Here is a 21,852-nt window from a genome sequence, read left to right on the forward strand (position 1 = left end):
GCCTCAAAATGGGAGCAATCATAGTGCCAAGCTTAGGGTTATGGCGAGAGTTAAATGAGCTGTTCGATGTTTAGCACTTAGATGAATGCCTGGGCACGGAACAAGCAGTCCTTCAGTCTTGGGAGATTTCCTCACAGTCTTCCCCCAGACCACTGAGTGCCCACCGGTCAGTTCTTCCTGGGACCGAGACTGCTTTGAGACTGACATCCCCCCGGTGGGGCTCACCAACACTCTCGGCCTCTGCCACCCCGTAGCCCTGCCCCGAACCCGTCCCCCAGCTCAGACACTGACGCTGCTCAGTGAGCCGAGTGTGCTCCGGACGCACCCATGACGAGGACAGTGAGGGAGGGAACACGAAACACTTTCAGGGCAGTGACACAAAACGGGGGCAGGAGAGCACTCTGGGCTCCAGGTCTGACAGCAGGGAATTCACCAGGAGGGTTTTATTTGAAGTTTCAGACTGCTCACCGTGAACAATGAACGACAAATGCTTATTTGCTTTTGCGTCCCAGGAACTACTATCCCGGGGGCTCTACGTCACTGTATTAACTGTTGCCATCCCCATGTAACAGCAGGGAAGAGGCTCAGAGAGGCCCACCTGCCTGAAACCACGCAGGTACAAGTGACGGGTTTCACCGGGGCGTGGCCATCTGACCCAGAGCTCGGAATGCGAACCCTTCCCTTGGGATGGCCCCCACTTCCCCTTCTCCCTGGGCACGGATTCATGTCATGTGGTTTCGAATCCAAACGAAGAGTTTTGCTTAAAAATGGTGGAAGAAGGAAGTGGAGTAATTAGTGATTAAGCCCTTAATAAGCTGGGAACTGGGTTGGATACGTGGAGTCCCCAGCTGGGCTCTGACAGCCGAGTTCAGTGAGCTGCTCAGCCGCCCAAGTCCCCTCCACGCCACAAAGCTCATCGTTTCCGGCTGGTGAGTCCTCATCTTTCACTCTGCAGCTGCAGGGGGCGCTCTCGCCTCTTCCTTGCTATGAGCGCCACGTCTGTTTTCAGTGTCCGCAGGCTGGATTCAAGGAGCTCCCCGGAGTCCCACAACATCCGCGACTGTCGGTGGACAAACGGTCGGAGCATCTGATCGTCCTCCTAAAAAAAAAAAAAAAAAAAACCGACAGAAGGAGCAAAGTGATAGTCGTCGATTTACGTCTTTAGAGGAGAAACACTACGTGTATGTGAGTGGGTGCCAAGTAAGTCCTTCCTCTGGGCTAGAAAGCTGCATTTGAAAGTCGCCAGCAGAGACAGTAAGCCCCCTGGGGTGCGTCTGGCTTCCGGAAGGCCGCCTGAACTGCCCTTTGGTTACCACCGATAGGGAGAGTTGGTGAGATGATCAGGCGGTTCAGATTGGAAGGGTGTACGGGTGGGCAAAAGGCAGCTTACGGTTGTGAGTGTGCAAGACAGCTTACTCTCGTATTATTTATTCATTAGTGTGTTATTTTCCATGTGAACACTGGTAAACCTGCTGTGGCCCACCCTCCTGTTCTTTGGACCACAGGGAGTGGAGAGTCTCCCATTGGTTCACCCACTAGAGGGTGCGTCCTGCTCGGGCCTCTTTTGGAAGGTGGTGCTGGGGGCGGTCAGCGCACCTGTGTGAGGGTTCTGCGGAGTTTTCCCACTGGTTCCTCACCTGACTGCACAACAGAAAGTGATCTGAGGGACCGTTAGCTCAGTTCTCTCAAAAGTGGTATATAACTCATGGCATTCTAAAGATGTCAGAAAGAAACTAATGCATCACATCCACTGGCTGCCCTGGCGAGGAGGAGGTTTAAGGCAGGACTGACTAGGGGGCTTTTCAGGGCCCAGGTTCCAGGGCCCCACCCCCGGAGGTTCTGACTCAGGTCGTCAGGGGTGGGGCCCTAGAATGTGCAAGAGCCCAGATGCTGCTGAGGCGGCTCGTGGGGGACCACACTCGGAGAGCCCCTGCGTCGGGCGTTAGGGCTGCCCTCGGCAGAAACCAGCTCACTCTGGGAGGAGCAGAACTGCAGGCCTCAAGGGCGGAGGCATCCTCAACTTGGGTTAGGTAATGACGGGCAGGGTTTTAAGTGGCCACACCAACTTATATTCCTCCCAAGCAGCAGGTGAGAGTTTCTGTCGCTGCTTCATTTCTTCCCCCAAACTTGGTATTCTCTCTTTTTAAGTTTTGCTCTTATGGTGGGTATATAATAGTATCTCCTTGTAGCTTCAATGAGCATTTCCCAAGCTATTCATGAGGTCAATTAAGCACTCTTTCATCTAGTTAGTGGCCTTTTTGATTTCCCCTTTTGTGAAGTTCCTGTTCAAATCCTTTGAGTTTTGTTTTTTTTTTAAGTTGGGCTATCTTTTTCTTTTCTGGTTTGTAGTTGTTTATTTTGGATATCCGTTCATTATATGTTAAATGTGTTACAAAGAACCGTTCCTATCCCTTTTGACTTCATTTTGGTATCTGGGCCAAACTTTACAATTTTAACGTCGATGAGACTTTTCCCTCAAAGCTGGGTGTTTTTCGTGTCGTGGCTAAGAAACCCTTTTGCACTGTGAGGTCACGAAGAGTCTCCTGCGTTAACCTCTGAAGAGCAGGAGGACTCTCCCTTTCACAGTTAGGTCTTTAATTCTCACCAAAATGGATTTCCCAGCGTAGTTTTGGCAAGATTACAGTTTTATTTTCCTTTGTACATGTTCTTAATTCTTCTGGCACTATTTACTGAAAAACCCTCCTTGCCGCTCGTCAGCGAGCGGCCCCACCTCGATTGTGCGCATGCGTCAAGTCTCTGGTCCTGCGTGACTCGGCTCCCGGGCCTCGCCTTCGGGGATCCCGTCTCTAACCGGCCACACCTCGCCGCCGTCCACAACAGTGAGCCTAGGAGTCGGGTGGGACAGGTCTTTCTGCCTCGTGTCTGGTTCTCGGTCTCGCCTGGGCTTGTCTTTGCTTTTGCACTTCCATCCAAATCCACTGTCGGCTTCCCTTGCTTGGGACCGGCACTCCGTCAGGTCTCAGGGAGACTCGACGGGTCTAGAATAGCATGTTTCTCTGTCTGTTTAGATCGTTAGCACCTCCCGAACACGTTTTTAAATTTTCTGCATGGAAGTACATAGTGTTGTAGGAGTACGTAGGCTGAAGTAGAGCAGGTCCTCAAATAATGTCGATTCATTCTCTGTCACTTCGTTGTGATGTCAGTGAGATGCTGCAGGAACTTAAGTCTTGGTTCCGGTATATGCTGTTTGAAGTCACGGAACTTACAGAATTCAGAGAGGATTTTAGTGTACTTCCTATATTCGATGCAATTATACATGGTATCTTTTGTGACAATGTTTTCTGCTTCGTGCCTTCTGTCCTAACGCAGTTAATTTTTTAAGTATTGATTTTCGTGTCCAGAAACTTTGGAATTCTATTTATCTATAAATTCTTTGGATTTTGTGCTCACGTAAATGTGTCATTGGGAAGAATAACCAGCAGCTGGTGTGGTGGCAGAGCAGACACGGTGCAGCCGCCCTGGCCGGGCTCGGAGGTCGGCACCACTATTCCCGAGCTGTGTGTCGCTGCACCCCTCTGTGCCGCAGACCCATCGACTGTAAGACAGGGCCAACACTAGTCCCTGCCTCATGGGGTGGTTGCGAGAGATGGGTCAGTGACTGGGAGCACTGGGCATCATATGAATGTGTGCTGTTGTTGCTATTGCTTGTTTTCCCTTCCCATCTTTATGCCCGGACCTTCTTGCCCTGCTGCACCGGCTAGGACCTAAGGGACAACGTCTGCATAGGGGAAGGTGGCCGGCCTCCCCGGCTGCTTCCCACGGGAAAGGCAGAGCCTCCAGTGACTCACCATCAGGCCTTACACTTGCAAAGCGTTTGCTTAAGATTGCCTTTATCAGATCAAGGAGTGTTCACTTTACTCCTGGCTGGCTTCGAGTTTTTATTATGCAGGGCGCCGAAGTTCATCACGTGCTTTTTCGCCGACAGCACCTACACAGGAGGGACCGTGCTGCCGCCGGGGCTCGGGCACTTACAGGAGGCTCCTGTCGCCTCAGTCGGAGGAGCTGGCCTGTCGCCACATTCACGCGCTGGTAGAACGCCTTCAGAGCTGCGGCAAACGCTCTGTCGCAGCCGGCCTGCCAGTCACGCTCTTGGTCCCCCTCCAGCCACAGCGCTGCGTCCCGGGCCACCGTCAGGGCGGTGGAAGGCTCACGTGCTGAGGGGGAGGGAAAGGCAGCGTTAACCTGATCGTGTGTGTGTGTGTGTGTGTGTGTGTGTGTGTGTGTGTTTGCCCGGGCGACGTCCTCCCACGGCAGCGGTCATCAGGCCTCAGGCACCGGTCCGGACCACCTTTCTTCTGAAACAAGTGCGGACTAGCCGACTCACACGCTCAGTCCTCAGGAAGACGCAGGGACGTCGAAGTGCAGGAGTTAGACAGAAGCTAGACTGCCCGGTCCCGCGCGGCCTCTCACCTGGTGGACCGGGCCCCGCTCTCTCCAGGGATTCTCGGAGGGACGTGTTCTCCTCTCGCAGGGCCCTGTTGGCGCCCCTCAGCAGCTCCGCCTCCCGCTGCAGCTGGAGCAGCTTCAGAGAAAGTTCCGGTGTCTGGTCTGACGGCGTCTACAAAAGACAGGTCACGTCAGCCTCCTCGGTCAGCCACGCTGGGGGTTACCTGCACGCCCTTGGAGCCTGGCGGTTCCTGCCGCCGCAGGACAGCTAGGTGGGTGGGGGTGCACTGGGCAGGATGTAAGCCCCTCGGGGTGCACGGAGCAAACCCAGCTCACATTTGTTAGGGGGAAGGGACGCTGAGGATCCCAAGCAGCTGTCACCTGAGGTTCTCCTGTCTGTGACATCCATTTTAACGTCACATAAACGCACACACCTGGCCTGCAGTCATCACAGCGGCAGTGTCCTTGGTGTCCACCATGATGTGGCCTTCACCTGTCACCATGAGGTCCTGCCGGGAGCAGCTCAGCTCAGCACAGCCCTCTGTAGTGTGGGGGAGACACCGTCAAGGAGAGTGCCTCGGTTGTCCAGCCCAGAGAGGTGTGAGGAGATGTCACACCACATCGTCACCTGGGGACTAGAACCCCGGAACCCAGAGGAGGAGGGCTCTTGGCCACTGCGGTGCAGCCCCAACCACCCCCCAGCTCCACCTCCTCGCAGCCTGGGGTGCACCGACGTGTATCTGATTCAGGGACGCCCGTGCAGAAGAGGAAGTAAAGTGGGTACCTTGAAGACCCCACAAGTCGACAATGAGAGCATTTGTCTGTAAATAATTCAGAAACTCCTGTGACACGTTTAGGGCTGTGAACTGGACAGACTCTTCAATCTGGGGGTTCACAGTCTTCCATACAGGCTTGGTATATAAAGCGTGTGGGAGGTCGTAAATTCTGTACCTGAGAACACAAGACCAGAAGGGACATGCGTGTGAAGGAGATGACCAGAGGGGCCCGGCGTGTGCAGCCGGCACCGGTCAGGAGGTAGAAGACAGCCCGGGCGTGTCTCACGGCTGCCGCCTCCAGCACTCAGCCATTCACACGAATGTCATTGCTACTCAGACAACCACCCACGTCTAACAGGACAGAATGAGGATTGTGATAAATACTTCCTGTTCAGGTAATCCAGGACTGAAATTCGTTTTCCACTGAGGTGGTGGTTTGGTTTTCTTCAGAATCTCCCTTTCTTTGTCGCTTTACCTTTTGATAATATCCTTCAGACTACTTAGTTTAAGCAGATCTGGTGCTGCTGACAGATTACGACACAGTCCTTTTGTTTTCAAGCAAAAAACAAAACCACCCTTCCGCTTAGACCATACACTTTTCCCGGGTAGCCCTTCTGATCATTGGAATTTCTGACTCTGCCCCTTCAGTCACTTGGCTGGATCAGTGCATGGCATTCACAGCCCAGCACCGTGGAGGGATGAGTGGCTTTTGTCTGTTCCACAGACGGGGGAAATGGTCATTTTGGGGTTGAGCAAGCAGGGAAACCTAAGAAAATTTCACGATAAACTCATTTTTTAACAAGGTGAGGAAAGACTCCCCCCCCCAGGGCCCACAGCGTGGGCGGGTAGTGCACGGCAGGTCCGCGGGGCAGGCTGGTACCCCATCTGAATGCCCCGCTCCGCGTCCTCCTTCAGCCACTGGGCGCCGAGGCACCGCACAATGTGGATCTGGAAGTCCATCCTCTTGCCCAGCAGCTCCACAGGGTCCATGACCACGTCCTCCTCACCACACGCTCTGGGAACAGAAGAGGTGAACACTGATCATCACAGCTTAGCCTGGACCCAAGCAAGGCAGGGCCGTGATGTCGAAGGGAATTACATAGGCTCCTTAAGAGACGGCCAAGTGCCCTGAAGGAAGGATAGGTGAATGTACCAGCTGCAGAATTCCTTCACTCAAGAGATGCTTAGCAAGGCCCCCCCCCCTTTGTTGTGATGGCACTTCAAGGTAAGACAGGGACCTTCTCAAGGAGGAGGCGGGGATACGTGAAAGCTTATGCAATACGCACCCAGACATGGGCGAAGATCGAGGAAGGTTCCCAGTGGGACAGAGGGGCTGCCGCCCAGGCGAGGCCAGCGGTCCGCCCAGACGCAGACTCTCAAGCTGCCGTGTTCTCGCTGATGCCTCAGCGTCAACCCCAGGCCTACAGGCTAGAAGCCAGTCTGGACAGCTTCCCCACGGGGGGCCTCTCCCTCGCCCACCAAGCTCACAGCGTCTGACACTATAACCCAGAAGGCCACCTCCTTGCTGTGTGACAGCATCACGATGTGAGGTAGTCAAGGGACTGGAAAGGTGCCCGGGGTCCCAGTACAGGCAACGAGCCGACCACCAGCTGGGTCTCTGAGTCCCAGGGCCCCATGAGTCTCTTGCTCCCTCCTTGCACCTGTTGCCTCTTCACAAAAACAGACAGATCGTGTTGGGTGGATGAGGACCCTGGACCCGGACCAGAGACCCCTGCCGGACACTACGAACCTTCATAAAAACTGCCCAAAGTGCCTGTGGCCTAAAGAGAGAAAACAGATGAGACGCCCTGAGAGGAGGGCAAAGATCACGGAGCACAGAGTTCAAGCAAAGCCTGTGGCCACAGAAAGGGTCAATTACAGCACAGAATGAGGCCAGACGAGGGAACAAAGACGGCTCAGTCCCTGCCTTGAGAAAAGGAACAAAGAAATGACCCGAGCCTGTGCCAAGGATGGAAAGGGGTGAGCTTTTTGCCTCTGGCTCTCGCTGGCAGGCATGTGTGTGGGGAGCCTCCGGCATGGGAAGGAGCCTCCTGCATATGTGGTGGGTGCCACACCTCGCGGGCACCCCACTTAGCTCCTGAACTCTGGGGACGTGATGGGGAGCCAGCCCAGGCCTTTGGTTCCCATCCGACAAAGTTCCTCCTCCTCCTGCCTCTTTGCAGGGGGGCTTGGTCATCCCCAAGGTCCCCCAGGACAGCACTGAGCCGCTTGAATGCTGTGAGGCATGGATCTGAAATGTGCCAGGGCAGCTGATTTGGTTGCCATGGCAAACAGCAGATCCGATGAGGTCACGTCATAAATGAATGAGCTCATTCATTCGTCTCCCAGCTGACCTCTTTGGGGCACCAAGGTGACCGCCCCCTCCAGGAGCCCTCAGGCTTGCTTGAGCTTTCTCCAAGAGGCAGACCCAGGACTAGGCGAGGGGGAGGAGGAGACACCCACCGTCCTGCTGGGGAGCAGGGCCTCACGCGGACGTGCAGCAGGGCCTCCTCCAGCCCATCGCAGTCCAGGAGCGCCGCCTGCTCCTCCAGCTCCATGAGGTGGGCCAGCGGCTGGAGCCAGACGTGCGCTGAGCCCAGGTGGACGGCCTCCACGGGGTCCCAGAAGGGGTCGTCTTCCCGTGCCACGTGGCTGTCTTCCCCGTCTAGGAAGCGCTGGTAGAGTTCCTCCATTAGGAACTTCCTGTTGATAAACTTGGCTTTTGACCAGACCCACACCTGGAAACACAGAGGGAGGCCACCAGTACTTGATGTCACCTGCCGCTCTGCCCATTCACTTCTGTGATTCCGTCATGCTTCCCAGCATGCTCTCCCCGGCGGGCTGGGTTCGGGGCACCCAGGACCACAGAGCGCTCGCCCCGAACTCAGCTTTGGGGAGGTCCTTCAGGAGCACCACGCGCACTCCTGACCTATTATTACACCAGCACTGCTCGCGTCCTGGAGCCCCGGGAACGACCTGGTGGAGACGACGGAGTCAGAACTCTCCCGGGAGAAGAACTCTCCCGGGAGAAGTGAACTCTGTGGAGCACAGAGTAATGGTCCTCACACAAGTCCGTATCAGCTTCCGTGGCAAAGGGGACTTAAGCTCACTTATTCACTGACCTTCCAATAGGGAAGTTAGCCTGCATTGTCCAGGTAGGCCCAGTGTGATCCCGTGGGCCTTACGGGTGGAAGGGGGAGGCAGAAGAGAGGGTCAGAGGAAGGGCGACGTGGCAGACGCAGGGGCAGAGAGGTTGAGGGAGAGGGCCCCCGAGCCAAGGCGTGCTGTTGGCTTCTAGAAGCTTGAAACACGAGGAGGCAGATTCTCCCTCTTGCCTCCAGAGAGGAGCCCAGCCCAGCCAACGCCTCACTGTTAACCCAGTGAGGTCCGTGCTGGAGCCGGAGCCTGCAGAACTGTGTGTGCCCGCACCGTGAGCAGAGGCTCCGGGACCAAGGCCTGCACTGCCTGTCCCCGCCCCAGGCGAGGGGTGGGGCCTCTGCGTCCACACTGGCTCCTGAGCGGGGACAAAGGCGCAAGCCCCCGGATAAGGGATTACAGTTGGATTTTCAGGACGTTTCTCGACCATAAATGTCGCATCAGAAGTGGCTACCGGGTAAAACCTGCAGTTCCTTCTCTGAGCGACTTGAAAAACAACAAAAAAGTGGCAGAGAAGTTACCCTTTCAAGTGCTGCGTGTCTTCCTGAAAGGGACCCCCCGGACTTCATCCTCCTGCCTGCCTCGAGCGAGCGCAGAACACAGAACACAGCGCTGCTCCCCCAGAGGCCGCATCGCGGCCGGACGAGACCCTGGCCGGGCACGGAGCATGGCCGGGGCTCCAGGGGCAGCGGGCTTTTAAAGGCGAGAGCCCTGAGATGATGGGTCCAGGTACTGAGATTAGTTCACTGCCTCGTGACCTGTGGCATCAGACCTCAGCCCTGTGACAGGTGACACCAATGTCCCTGGAAGGCCGGCCAGGCTCTGTGGGACGGGCGGGCGGGGATACCCATGCCCAAGGGCCTAAGGCCGGGCACACAGACTCCCTGGCCGGAGGTGGGAGCCAGCAGCCGCCGGGCAGGGACTGTGGAGAAGGGACTTCACGCTGGCAGCACCCACTCCCAGTCTGGAGCACCCTCTGCAGCCCTCACGCGGCCCTGGCTGGCTCCTGAGCTTGCGTCATGTGAGACCAACAGTCACACCAAACTGCCTGGGGACAAGGCTGTCTCCTCCCGGGAGCTGTGCTGGCAGGCACCCGGCCCCGTGATCTGAGGGTGACTGTGCACAGGGCCCTCCGCCGGCAGCACCCCTGGGTGCACCTGGGGCCCTCCGCTGCGCTGCACCTGGCTTGCCTTCTACACACACACACACACACACACACACACCGTCCCTAGAAACTACCAGAAGCAACTACCCGCCTTTCAGAGCACTCCTGCGGAAGGGGGGCTTCATCTGAGGGAAGGTCACGGGTACTTTTAAAAGGCAAAACCGGACAACCTTGACGATGAAGGGTCGGGAGCTGGGCCTTTGGGGGGTGATTAGGTCACGGAGGCGGGGCCCTGACGGATGGGATTAGTGCCCCGGTGCAAGAGACCCCAGGGAGCTCTCGGGGCCCTTCCACCACGTGAGGACACGGCGAGAGGACGGCCATTGGTAAGCCAAGAGGAGGAGGGTTCTCGGCAGACACTGGGTCAGCCTCCGAAGTCTTTCTTCTCGGACTTCCCGGCCTCCAGACCCGGGAGAAGTGTTTGCCGTCTGGGCCGCTCGGTCGCTGGTGGTTTGCCTGGGAAGCCTGGACAGACTAAGACACGTCCACCCCTTCCTCCGTCCTGGGAGATGCAACGGAGGCGCCCTCGGCGCTGACCAGCGGGAGGGCGGAGAGAGGAACAGTCTCAGAAGTTTGGGCTCGGTGGTGGCCCTTCCTCAGGATGCTCCGGGGGTGCCCACAGCCAGGGGGCCGGTGAAACTCCAGCGGTGACCCGGGGGCTCCAGCTCCTGGCCAACGCAAGCGCAGAGCCCCCGAACAGGACGGTGAGTACCCACGTATTCGCTCTGTAACACGGGCATGCACATTTATAGTCCCTGTGTCACATCTCACAGCTTCAAAAAGGCTTTAAAAGGGGATCTCGCTCCAACTTGGCAACTTTAAGGCACTAAGCAGAAAAGCCAAACCCAGGGAAGCAAATCATCCAATGACGGAGAAGTCCCGGCCACGGCCAGCCCTCCAGTGGCACGTTGGCCGCAAGCCTCGCTGCTGAGGAGGGTCGTGTGCACTGAGGCTTTGGGAGGGAGCAGCCCACCCAGAGGTCACCTGGGAACTCGGGGTGCCTCCTCTGAAGGTGGGCTACGGAGTGAGCATGCAGCTAGCGTGTGCTCCAAAATCATCACGCACAGAAGGGCCACAGGGAGACATGCCCCCTCTTGTCCACCAGGCCAAGGGAGAGGAGAGCGGGTCTGGAGTCCCCGAGACGGCGTGGGGCTGGGCCAGCCGGCACGGGTGTGACACGGCCTTTTCCGGGTGCTTCCTGCAAGTGCAGATCTTCCACTGCTTTGGAACAGCGGGTCTCTCCCATGTGACACACGTGTGCACACGCACTTGCACGTGGACACTGTCACCGGTCAGAGGAACCTCCAGGCTCACTCCTGGTACTGAAGCCTTTGAGTCATGTTAAAAATAAACCCAGTGCTCCACGCCCATGGTGTTGAGGGGAGCTCCCGGGACTGGGTGCCGTGTGGGGGCGGGGCCCAGGAGGGGAGACGCGGAGAGGGTTCTCCTCTCCCAGGAACCTGTCCCCCAGAACCCCGCCCCTTCGCCGGGTCTCCACAGGCCACCGCTGGGAAAGCTGACCCGGTCCCCAGAAAACCCTTGGGGAGGCCCATGCCCACCCCCACCCCCAACGGCAGCCTCACCTCGTGAGTCCTCTGGTTGGTCACCTTCACCATGACCTCTTTCTGCAGGTCGTAGCCCCTGGAATCCGACGATGCCAAGTTCTTCACTTTCAACTCCATTCTGAGTCCCTGGTAAGAGAAGTGCTTCTTACTGAACCACCCTGCATTGACCAGGCCGCAGCATCTCTGCCGTCTGCTCTGCGTTCTCGCCACACTCAGGCTTTCTGAAAGAAGACGGCCTAACTCTCACGTCTTGGAATTCCCACCAAGATCTACAACAGAGCGCTAGAATGCCTCAGCAGTATCCTGGGGCTGACACTGCAGGCCTTCCCAGAGTGGCTCCATCCCTCACGGGTTTCCTGGGGGCTGGGGTCCCGTGTCACCAGGGAGCCACCCCAGCCCAGGTCTTCTCTGCAGCGTAGGGGCCATCGGGACCCCAGGGTGGAGGCTCCGCTGAGGACAGCCTGGGGTGGGGCGGTCATGGCCAGCCCGTGTGAGTCTGGTGTCCCGCTGGTTGCAGTGGCCGTGCTTGGCCAGCCGTGGAAGACAGGACGCTCGGGGCCGGGACAGGGGAGGCCTGGGTGTTGGCCTAGAGCCTGCCCCTTGCTCACTGTGGGGTCCCGGCCACAGCCCCTCGCCTCCCCGGGCCTCCAGTCCTCCTCTGTCCCATGAGGCCGGTTTGGGGCAGTGGGAGTGACAGGTGTGGGGGGAGGTTTGAACCTGCGCTCCGAGGTCCTCCCCTGAGCTGACACCACTCCCTCTCCTGGCTCTGACCTTCTTCAGCTCCTCACTCATCTGATTGGCTTCTGCGACCAGCGGCATCAGTCCCACGTAGTCCTGGAACACAGCCAGGATGCTGGGGTCCGCGTGCCCGTGGCCCCCGTTCCAGGCGCCTGGGAACCAAGCGGAGGGGACGTCAGAGCCCGTGTCTTGTTCTGGGATACTTTTCGGCCGTGAGGCAACTGAGAGGCTCGCTGGCCTATTCATCCATTCATTTCCTCGTTCATCAAATATCTGCATTTTTTAATTACAAGCATGTGATTACAAAAAAACAACTGCAGTGTGGAAAGAGACACCGCCTGGCTCTTACCCAGGCAGTCGCTCATCCCCACCCATGCCTGGGGGCGGTGTGGCGGCAGGAGGCCCTCTGCCCCCCCTCCCACTCTTGGCTGAAGGGCCCATGACCCAGGGCGGCCTCAGAGGGTCCGGGGAGGCGGGGTACAGGAGGTTGGCTAGAAGGGCGGTCTGGGGATTTACCCTGAAGCGGCCTGTTCCTACTTCTGTTCCACGTGGGGAGGCGTGGAGGGGCGAGCGTGGAGATCGCGGGAGAAGCAATTGTCTGCCAGACCCAGCTCGGCGCTGCCTTTGTCGGCAGCTCTCAGCTCCTTAGGGTCTCCCTGCCCGTGGCTTCCCGCCCCGAGCCCTTGGCCCTGAGGTCTGACTCCCCAGCACCGCCCACCGGCTGACTGGTTGAGGACCTCGCTAGATGCTGGGCGCCTCTGGCCCAGGGTCTGGGGCCCGTTCAGCCTCCTCCTCACCCCGGGCGGGAGGCAGGCGGGCAGCGCAGCCTGTGAGTAAACAAACGAACAGGCAGAGCACCCAGGCTTGGTACCGCTCCATCTGATGTTGTTGTCTTTGGCCAGGCGCTTCCATAGAAAATGAGCAAGAAGACGCATTTCAATTCAATTCATTTTGTTACAATTCTCAGGGGAGGAAAAACCCCGTAGGGGAAAGAGAGGCACTGGTTCGCACCAGGGTGGGTGCGTCCCGCCGCACTCCACCCACCGGCGAGTTCAAGTTCGGGCCTGGCTGCCTTGCCGAGGCGAGCACCCTGCTGGCGTGGCCCCGGAGGGAGGGGTGCGGACGGGCGGGCTCCGCCGGAGCCTCCAGCAGAGCCGTGGGCATAGCGGGCGGAACTCCTGAAGGCTCCCGTGTGTGAGGAATCCCAGCTGATTGGCGGGGGTGGGGGACGGGAGGAGAAGGGGGCCTATTCCACTCGAAAACTGAGGGCTGTAATTTCTCGTAGGCCGGGGCCTGGACGTGGTCCGTCACCATCTCTCCGGCCCGGGCCACAGCCTCTGCAGGCCCGGAGGCCCCGGGGTGGGGCCGGGAGGTGCGTGAGGCCTTCCTGGCCCAGAGGCAGCGGGAATGGTGCCCTGAGTGAGTCACGTGACGACCACAGGAGAAAGGTTTCACACCCAGAGAGAGATGCCAAGAAAAATCATCCAAAACAGGCAAGTCAGGCAAAAGAGTGACTGTGCCTTAAACGCCACAGCAGAGCCGCATGTCCGGAGCCTCCAGCTGCCCCGGGGAGCGTAGTGTGGTGGGGCTGGTGCTCACTGTTGACTAGGGCCTGGACCCTGAGCACTAGTTAGATGTCACTCTACAGGAGACTGGCGAGTGAAAACGACCTTCGTCCAGGGGAACGTTACTGCCCCGAGGACAGTTGATCAACTTTGTCCCCTTCAGCGGTCCGTCTCAACATTCTCCCTCCGGGGCTATTTGCCCTCCTCCTCTCTACTCCTCTGAACCATCTTTACCCACCCCCCACGCCCACCCCACCCCCATCGTGAGAGAAACAATTTAATGGATTAAGTCTCGACACTCGATCACTCTATATTTGTATGGAAATCACATCTAACCTTCTAAACACTGTACTTTGGCACAAAAGATTACGTGAAGAAAAGCAGGGGACAAGACAGGGAAAGCCACTACTTTCCGACCAGGAAAATGCCGGTGTCGGGGCCCAGGGCTGCTTGCTCACCCAGCCTGTGCACACTCACTCCCTCCGCGGCTGCCCTCTCCAGCTGGAAGAAGTCGTAATCAAACCGGCTCCAGTCCTCGCCGCCTCGCTCTGAGGGGAGCCCCACGTAGAGGTAGGCGCTGTTGGACCCGAAAATAACGCGGTCCTGGGGAGGAGAGGGATGGCTCAGGGGGAGGATGCTGACCTCACGTGACCCTCGCTCTGGAGGCCAGAGGGGTGAGGTCGGCCAGCTCCGGGAGGGCCCCCAGCTGTGGGAAGAGCCTCATCAATGAGGAGGGAAGGGATGGCCCCTGCTTCCAGTTATTTCTTCCTTTATTCCACAGGGAGCACTCCCTCTCCTCCAGACACGGGGAATCTGTGGGCACCGAACAGACCCAGCCTCTCCCCTCCGGGACCTTGGAGACCGATGACACGATAGTCTATGCGAGAGGCTTGAAGGAGAAGGGCGCTGCTCCTGCAGAGCGTGCGAGGGGGCCCGATTCACACTGAGGTCCAGAGGAGAACTCTTCCGAGGTGTGCCGTTTAAGGTGGGACTTCTGGGGTGGAAGCTTGGGGGAGGCAGGGGAGACTGCCGCAGAACAGGGCCCGGGGGGTTTTGAGCAGCCAAACGTGTGACGGGGAAACCGTGCAGAGCGGTGAGGCCAGGGGAGGCGGGGAGAAGGGGGCAGCTCACCCCCAGGTGTCACAAAAGGGCTGAGCCCGAGGATTTCCAGAAGGCAGGCCCTCGGCTGCAGGTGGAGAAGGGATGGGAAAGGGGCTGGGCCGTGGGGAAGCTGGAGGAGCCCTGTGGGGCCGGGGACTCGGCCAGGTGGCCAGGGGTGTGTAGGAGGCGGAAAGAGCCAATGTTTGCAAGTTGCTGTGCAATCCCCTCTCAAGGGCAGGCTTTATAAAAATCTAAAATGTTATGTACTGTTGGAGTCGGGTGGGGTCTTGCTGATCATTTAATTTAGTTCACCCTCCCCCCCGCCCCAGTTTCATGGGTGAGACCCAGCGGAGTGAAGGGTTCCCCGGGAACACGCAGCGAGTGAACATCAGGTCTCCCAGCGGCACAGCTGGGGCCGCGGCAGCACTGTGCCCGAGGCGGCAGCCCCTCGCCCTGGCCAGCCCCCACCCTCGCGCTCTCTCTCTGGTCCGACTCAGGGAGTCCTGCGGCCAGGCAGGGAAGCTTACCAAATGCTGCAGCTTCGTCTTGGCCGTGATGGGCACCCCATTAACAATGACCTTGCATTTGCTGTGCGGAGTGACTGTCACTTTACCGTCCAAATTTGTGAAGGAAGCGTGTTTATCCGAAATTCTAAAAAGATAAGAGTTTGTCTAACTGATGAAAAGAACGATGGTTTTAGTTAACAGTTTAGGGGGGTTTCTTCTCCTTTGCACATGTAAGAAAGATCCCCCAGCTGCTGGAGAGTGGCCGGAGGCATCTGTGGGGCTCCCGTGGGTGGGGATGGAGGAGTGGGTACAGAGGGACCCTGCACACGGAGCTGGGACGCTGCCAAGCTGTTTTGGTATCAGTGGGGCCGGTTCCAGCTGCATGCTGACGGGTGCAAGGAGCCGGGGGCCAGGCACAGGGGTCATGGCTGGGGTCCTCAGGACCTCCCAGGCTGGAGGGCCTGAGTGGAGGGGAAATGCAAACAGGTGTTTCAGAAGAGGTGCTGGGGCAGGTGGCTGACAGTGGGGGCCGGGGGCTTAGGTATGTGTGTGTGGGGTGGTCAGTAAGGCCTCTCTCTGGAAGAGCTGATTGAACCTATTGGCTAGAAATGTGGGGGCAGCCCAGGACACAGTGGTCTCAGGAGGAGGAGGGGGCCCCAGAGCAGAGCCTCCCCCCCCCAGAAGAGAGGACACAGAGGTGAGAGGCAGCTCTGAGCTTAAGAAACCGGCCACAGGGCTCCACAGGGGACCCTGAGGGCGACCTTGGGGAGAGGTCACCCACAAGTCACAGCCCACTGGTCCGGGCTGCAAGCGCAGAGACCCGAGGGTGCTTTGCTTTTGGCAGTGGGCCCGTCCTTTTAACTCTCTTCATTTCCTGGCCGGATCTACTATTGTCTTGTTGTGAAGACTTGTCACACAGAGTCTAGCAGCTGACTTCCCCTTTTATCCCAAGATCAGAGCCCAGGAAACAAGGTGCAGCGGGAGGGATTTCAGGGAGGGAGCGAGAAACCCTTCCCGACACTCGCTTCTGCAAGCACTAGGTGGGGTGGGCGAGGCAGGGCTGGGGCGTGCTCGTCCTCAGTGGTGGTCCGGCAGGCTTTGCGGCCCGGCCTGCGGGACACCAGGCGGATTCTGAGAATGCCTCGGGTCTGAGTGGTCACAACTCGCTAAGGCTGGACGGAGGTGGTTCGTGGAAACTCACCCCAGACCTTGAAGAGTGATGGCATTCGAAGCAGCTCGACCAGCGTCACACGAACCTGCGAAGAGTTAGTACAACTGACGTTCAGATTTGGTTCAGGACGTGACCTTCAGGTACCATGTCTGATGTATGGACGGGCAGTGCCATTCTCTCTCCAATAGGATCACGAGAAGGGATTTCCCCACTGGGATTTTTGATCGGAATGGTCCTTGGACATCGCCTTACTTTGGGATTATTGTACTCTCTGCCTTTTGTGTGTGGGGGGGGATTCCTAACTTTTTAGAAGTTCCACCTTCTTCCCAGGAATTCTGGAGGAAGAAGCTCTTGAGCCTGGGCCTTAGGAGACGCACTGAAGCCCGGCCACAGGGCAGGCCCTGGTCTGCGAGGCGCTGTCTCTGCCCAAGTGCTGAAGGCACCGCCTGGACACCTGGGGGCTGGCCCCTCCCCCTGCCACCCTCCCGTCTCTCCTGAGTCCCCTGCTGTCTTGGGTGCTCACAGGGCAGGGAAAGCTAGATGTTATTATAATTCTGTTGCCATTTCCAATGGCTGAATGGATAAAATGTGGTATACACATACAGTGAAATATTATTCAGCCTTAAAAGGGAAGGAAATTCTGACACTTGCTATATAACCTGATTGGACGTGGAGGATGTTCTGCTAAGTGAAGTAAGCCAGACACAAAAGGACAAGCACTGTAGTGCTCCACCTGCAGGAGGCGCCAGAGCAGTCAGATTCCCAGAGACAGAGAGAAGGGTGGTGGCCGCCAGGGCTGGGGCGGAGGAACGGGAGTTAGTGTTCAGTGGGCGCCAAGTTTCGGTTCGGGAAGACGAGGACGTTCTGGAGAGGGCTGGGGGTGATGGCTGCACAACCGTGTGAGGGTGCTCAATGCCCCTGAGCCACATCCCCCAAAATGGTGAACACAGTGAATCTGACGTTACGTGTGTTTTACCAAAATAAAAAAGGAAAGTTGCACGCTCCTGGGGCAGGGCGCGGGAGTGGGACAGGGAGTCGGGGTGAGTACCGGCCTGAATGAAGTACTTGAGGACCCCGGTGAGCTGCGGGTCCTCGTTGACGTTGAGGAGGTGCGGGAGTGTCTTCAGCATCTGCCGCTCCTGGAGGAGAAACGCAGAGGGTCCCCGTCACCCGGCGGGGCCGGCACGCTCCAGAGAGCAATGCACCCTTCCTGTCTACTTCTCATCGAAGCCATCTGTCCGTCATCCCGTCAAATCCGCTGGTGAAGCAAGAGGAGGGGAGGGAAGCCGAGTGGGGCCGGGGGCTTCCCTGATCGCAGGGGTGAGACCCTCAGCAGGCAGCGGGCAGGGGCCTGAGCCCTCTGGACGGGACTGTTCCAAAGCGCAGCCCGTTCCTGACTCGCGTCCCCTTCCCAGCTGCCCTTGCGCTGTCTCCTCCACTTTGACTCGACCACCATTTGTTTCAGGCTCCAGGTGTCCCCAGGTGTCCTCCCTCTGGTACCCACCTTGGGTACTCCTTCCCCAGGTCAGCCCTTGACCTGCTACCCACACCTCTTCCGCCTAGTCCCGCTGGCCAGCTCAGACAAGCAGACGTTGCGGGCCGTGTGGCAGTGGCCCTGCCCCCTCCTGGAGGCCCCAGCACACGTCATCCTTTAGCGCAGGATCCAACAACTGGGTGCTGTGCGTAGGGAGGACGGACAGACAGAACTGGGATAAACTGTCCAGGCACAAGGACGGCTACTACATCTTGGAGTTCTGATAAAGAGTAAAGACGGTAAAAATCCTCCCCATTTTACGTGCACACAGAACACAGAATCCTGTGTTCTTGCCTCTGGCAACTCCTGAGCCCTGCAGCTGGGAGTCGAAAACCCAGCTACCCCTTACGGGGACTTGCACTTTAATAGCGCACCTGGCTGCTGTGAGACCCCATGTTATGCCCACCCCCTGGAATCCCTGGACCCCAACTTCACCTGCCCTCCTGATGCCATGTGGACTCCTTCCCCCCTCTCCGCTGCCACCACCAGAGGCTCACATCTGATCTGGACTTTGGAAGTTTTTCAGGAGCCAGACCTGCCCCCTCCCACCACTGCGAAGTGTTCCGAGTGGGGCCCATGACTTTGGGATTTGTTCAGAGCCTGTGTCTTTGGGGAGTGAGGTCATGGTGAAGGTGGGGTGTTGACGTGAGGCCAAGAGGTCCTGGCCCTGACCTAGGTATGAAATTCACATCGCAGCCCACTTGTGCTCTGTGAGTGCCAGGAGGGGCAGCGTGGTTCAGGGGCACAGCATACAGTCCCAGAAGATGACTCAGTTTCCCCAAATTCTCTCCAAACTCTGCCAACAACCTTGAACTCCATCCCCAGCCTCACTAGTCTGTCCGCAGCAAGGCCTCTCCGTTTCCTTCCCTTTCACGCCGGGGCCGCCCCTCCCCTAACTCCGCGGAGAATATCTGTTAGTCACATGTCACATTGCACACGTCGGCCATTCGCTGAAAATCCCCCTACAGCTGCGCAGACAGACAGCCACGGGGTGCGCATCTGGCCGCGGCCTGCGCAGGTGCAGGCGGCGAAGCTCACCTGGACGAGGGCCACGTGGTGCTGCCGCCATTCCTCCTGCGCCTGCGCCAGCTGGTGCACCCAGGGAAGCTGCAGCGAGCCAGGCCGGGACCCAGGTTCCGCCGGCGGACACGCGGGCTGCGCTGCGGGGAGGGAGGTGCTTAGCAGCAGGTTGGGGAAGGCGAGGCTGCAGCAAGTCTCGTTCTCGGGCAAACGCGAGATTCTCGGCCGAGCTGCGCGGACGCGGGAGGAAGGCTGCGCTGGGTAAGTTCTGCAAGGTGTCATCACCTTCTAGTGCAGAGGACCCTAGAGCTAGGAGGGGGCGTGAAGCTCCGGGTTCTGCTTTCATCCCTGTCGGCATGTGGAAGTGTTTCTCTCGGCCCCGTGGTCACGGGAAGCTCTCCAGGGCCCGGGATTCGGGCATTGATCCTACGTTTTTTGATCGGTCTGTGTCAGTGCTTATGAACAACGAAGTAGATGCTGTGCTTGGGTCAAGCACATGGAGGTTTCGAGGGTACAGAGGTCTGTGACCAAGCGCTGCCGTGCCTGGGCCGGGCTGGGCACCGACTCGAATTTAGCAGGAGCTTCGTTGGGGCCGAAGTCTTAGTGAGTCGGGGGCCCGCGGGTGTGTGCCAGGGCGGGCGGGGGGGTGGTGGCGACCCGCCCCCGGGAGCTGGATGTGGAAGCCGCACGGGGTGTGGGGACAGAGGCGCGCCCGCGTGTGCAGGACCGCGTCGCATCGGTCCGTGGCGCTGCCGCTACCAGAGAGTCCCCGCGGAGTGAGGGAGCCCCGCTGCGGCAGCGGGCTCGGTCCCGAGGGCAGGGTGGTGGCTGTGGGCCTGAGCACTGGACACGAGAGGTGTTGGACTCATGGCAACACTGGTGTAATGCTGAACGCTCCTACCACCTTTACTTTGTGTTGTCTTTTGCCTTTTCTAAGTCATTATTGGGCACAAGGTTACGTGTACCTCCGTGCTTCCAAACTGAGAAAGCCGGGGCCTCAACTCACAGTGGGGATTCGCGCTGATTGCTCAGTGGAGCCACCTGGGGCACTTGAAGGCCGCCTGTGGACCAGTCACCAGGTGGCTCTAATGCGCAGCTGGGGAAGGGCCCCGCTGTTAATTCTTAATGAGCTTCAAACATCACCTGGCACATCAGTACTATGAGGCCATGGATAGAACAGTCATCACATGACCCCGGTCCACCTGTGCTGAGGGCACAGTAGTCCGAGTAGAAACGATGGTCTCAAAAATGGGAGTGAGCCCTGGCTGGTGTGGACTGAGCACGGGCTGCGAACCTAGGGGTCGAGGGTTCGATTCCCAGTCAGGGCACATGCCTGGGTTGTGGGCCAGGTCCCCAGTGGGGGGGGGTATGGGACAGTCAACCACATATTGATGCTTCTCTTCCTCCCTTCCCCTCTCTAAAAATAAATAAAATCTAAAAAAAAGTAACCGTAGGTTTTAAAAAATGGCAATGAAATAGACTAAAGCAACCATGTTAAAGGGCAGGAACACAATTTCTTACAACTGCGTGTGAATCATTTACCTCAAAATGAAATGGTTGGGTTTGTTTGTTTTTTTTTTCCCCAAAATGAAGGCCAAAATGCCCTGGACAAGACCCCCAGGGCGCCCCCCCCCCCCCCCCCCCGGCTGCTGGCTGGGACTCAGCGTTGACCCCTGACCCAGTTTACCTGCCGTGCTGGAGTTGCCACCCCCGGGCAGCAGTTTGCTGTTCCCCGTCCTCCACTCCGGCATCAGGGCCGCGGTGTTGACCACAGCTTTGTTCCGGACCTTTTTAGCCCTTCCGGGTGCAAACAGGAACACACTCTCAGGCCCGGGGCCTCAGTGCACTGACCTCAAAGGGTCCAGGGGGAGCCTTTCACCCCCGGTGACTCCAGACACCACGCTCGCTATGTGGCGGGAAACGACAGGGAGACAGACAGCTAACCGCTCCGGGATTGGCATCCATGCTTCCTCCCCTGGATGTGAGCCCAGAGCTCCTCCCCCACCCAGACCCAGAGTGGCAGAATGACAGGCCCTGGGGGGCCCTGAGACCCCAACTCTATTTCCTCTCGTTTCCTTTCCTCTCACCCTCTCGAATCATTTCCTTCTGCCTTCGCCTGGACCCCTTCCCAAAATGCCATTCCCCGCCCCCTTGCAGGTTACCAGAAGACGTTGCCTGACTTAGAACGCAGAACCATATGAGTAATGAATATTCATAAATGTACCTTTCAGCATATCTTAATGTCGATAAGGTTTCCTCATAGCAGATGTCAGCTGGACTTATGGCTGCTATCTGTAAACAAAAATTCCCTTTTAGGTTTTGTTTTTTATTATTATTGATCTTATATAGCAACGTACATAGAACATCTTGTAATTTACAGTATTGTTCAAACTTTACAACTCAGAACTGAGGCTTAGGGAAAAGCAGTGGACCCAGGGTGGCCCACATGATGCCTGGTGGAGCCGGGACTTGAACTAGCCCAATTAACTCGCATCGCTGTGCTGCGGGCCCCTCGCCCCACCGCCCTGGGCACCCAGTCTCCGGCAGCTCCACTCGGGGTTTAAACGACAGTCGAACGTGAGCATTGCAGAGACCAGTAAACATTGCCTGTAACTGGGTAGCCACGTGTAAGGGTTTCAAGTCTGGCTGTTGACTTTGGGTTCACTGCTCTAGAGTTCAAACAAGAAAACACTGTTTGCTGAACTGGAGGTGAGCGGGGCCCCTGTGGGTGGACAGGAGGGAGGTGACTGGCCACGTGGTGACGTGGCATCGGCGGCCTGGAGGCCCCGAGCCAGAGCACCTCCAGCTGGTGAATGCTCCCTGGTTCCGCTCTACAACCTTTAAAGCTCGTGCATTTAACCACCGAGCAATACAGATGCTGCTCGACGTGTGATGGGGGTACAGCCCGATAAGCCCATTGTACATGGGAGACGCATCTAACACACCGGCCTACCGAACGTCACGGCGTAGCCCAGCCTGGCTTCCACGTGCTCACGACATTCCTGTGAGCCTAGAGTTCGGCAGGTCTCTTGAGTTTCATCCCAAGAGTCACTGCCTTCCCCCTCCTCCTCCTCTCTCCAGAAGCAGGAGACACAGGCAGGCATTTTGTAAACATGATGGGACGCGAAAACACAACATGCAGAAACAC

The 21,852-nt window shown here is 57.9% G+C and overlaps 1 protein-coding gene across 1 annotated transcript; it reads right to left on the reverse strand.

Moving 5' to 3' along the window:
• Positions 1-937: 937 nt before the first annotated feature.
• Positions 938-15,405, reverse strand: LOC114512458 (kinesin-like protein KIF28P). Its single transcript, XM_036016182.1, has 14 exons — positions 15,308-15,405; positions 15,001-15,124; positions 13,850-13,975; positions 12,526-12,634; positions 11,841-11,959; positions 11,088-11,195; positions 8,113-8,221; positions 7,647-7,995; positions 6,064-6,198; positions 5,192-5,358; positions 4,842-4,948; positions 4,441-4,579; positions 3,994-4,175; positions 938-1,099 (listed from the first exon to the last, which is right to left on the reverse strand). Exons 1-14 carry the CDS (start codon positions 15,403-15,405, stop codon positions 938-940), a joined length of 2,034 nt encoding a protein of 677 aa, XP_035872075.1.
• Positions 15,406-21,852: the final 6,447 nt, after the last annotated feature.

This window comes from Phyllostomus discolor, chromosome 15, assembly GCF_004126475.2.
Source record: "Phyllostomus discolor isolate MPI-MPIP mPhyDis1 chromosome 15, mPhyDis1.pri.v3, whole genome shotgun sequence".
In the NCBI taxonomy this organism is placed as follows: domain Eukaryota; kingdom Metazoa; phylum Chordata; class Mammalia; order Chiroptera; family Phyllostomidae; genus Phyllostomus; species Phyllostomus discolor.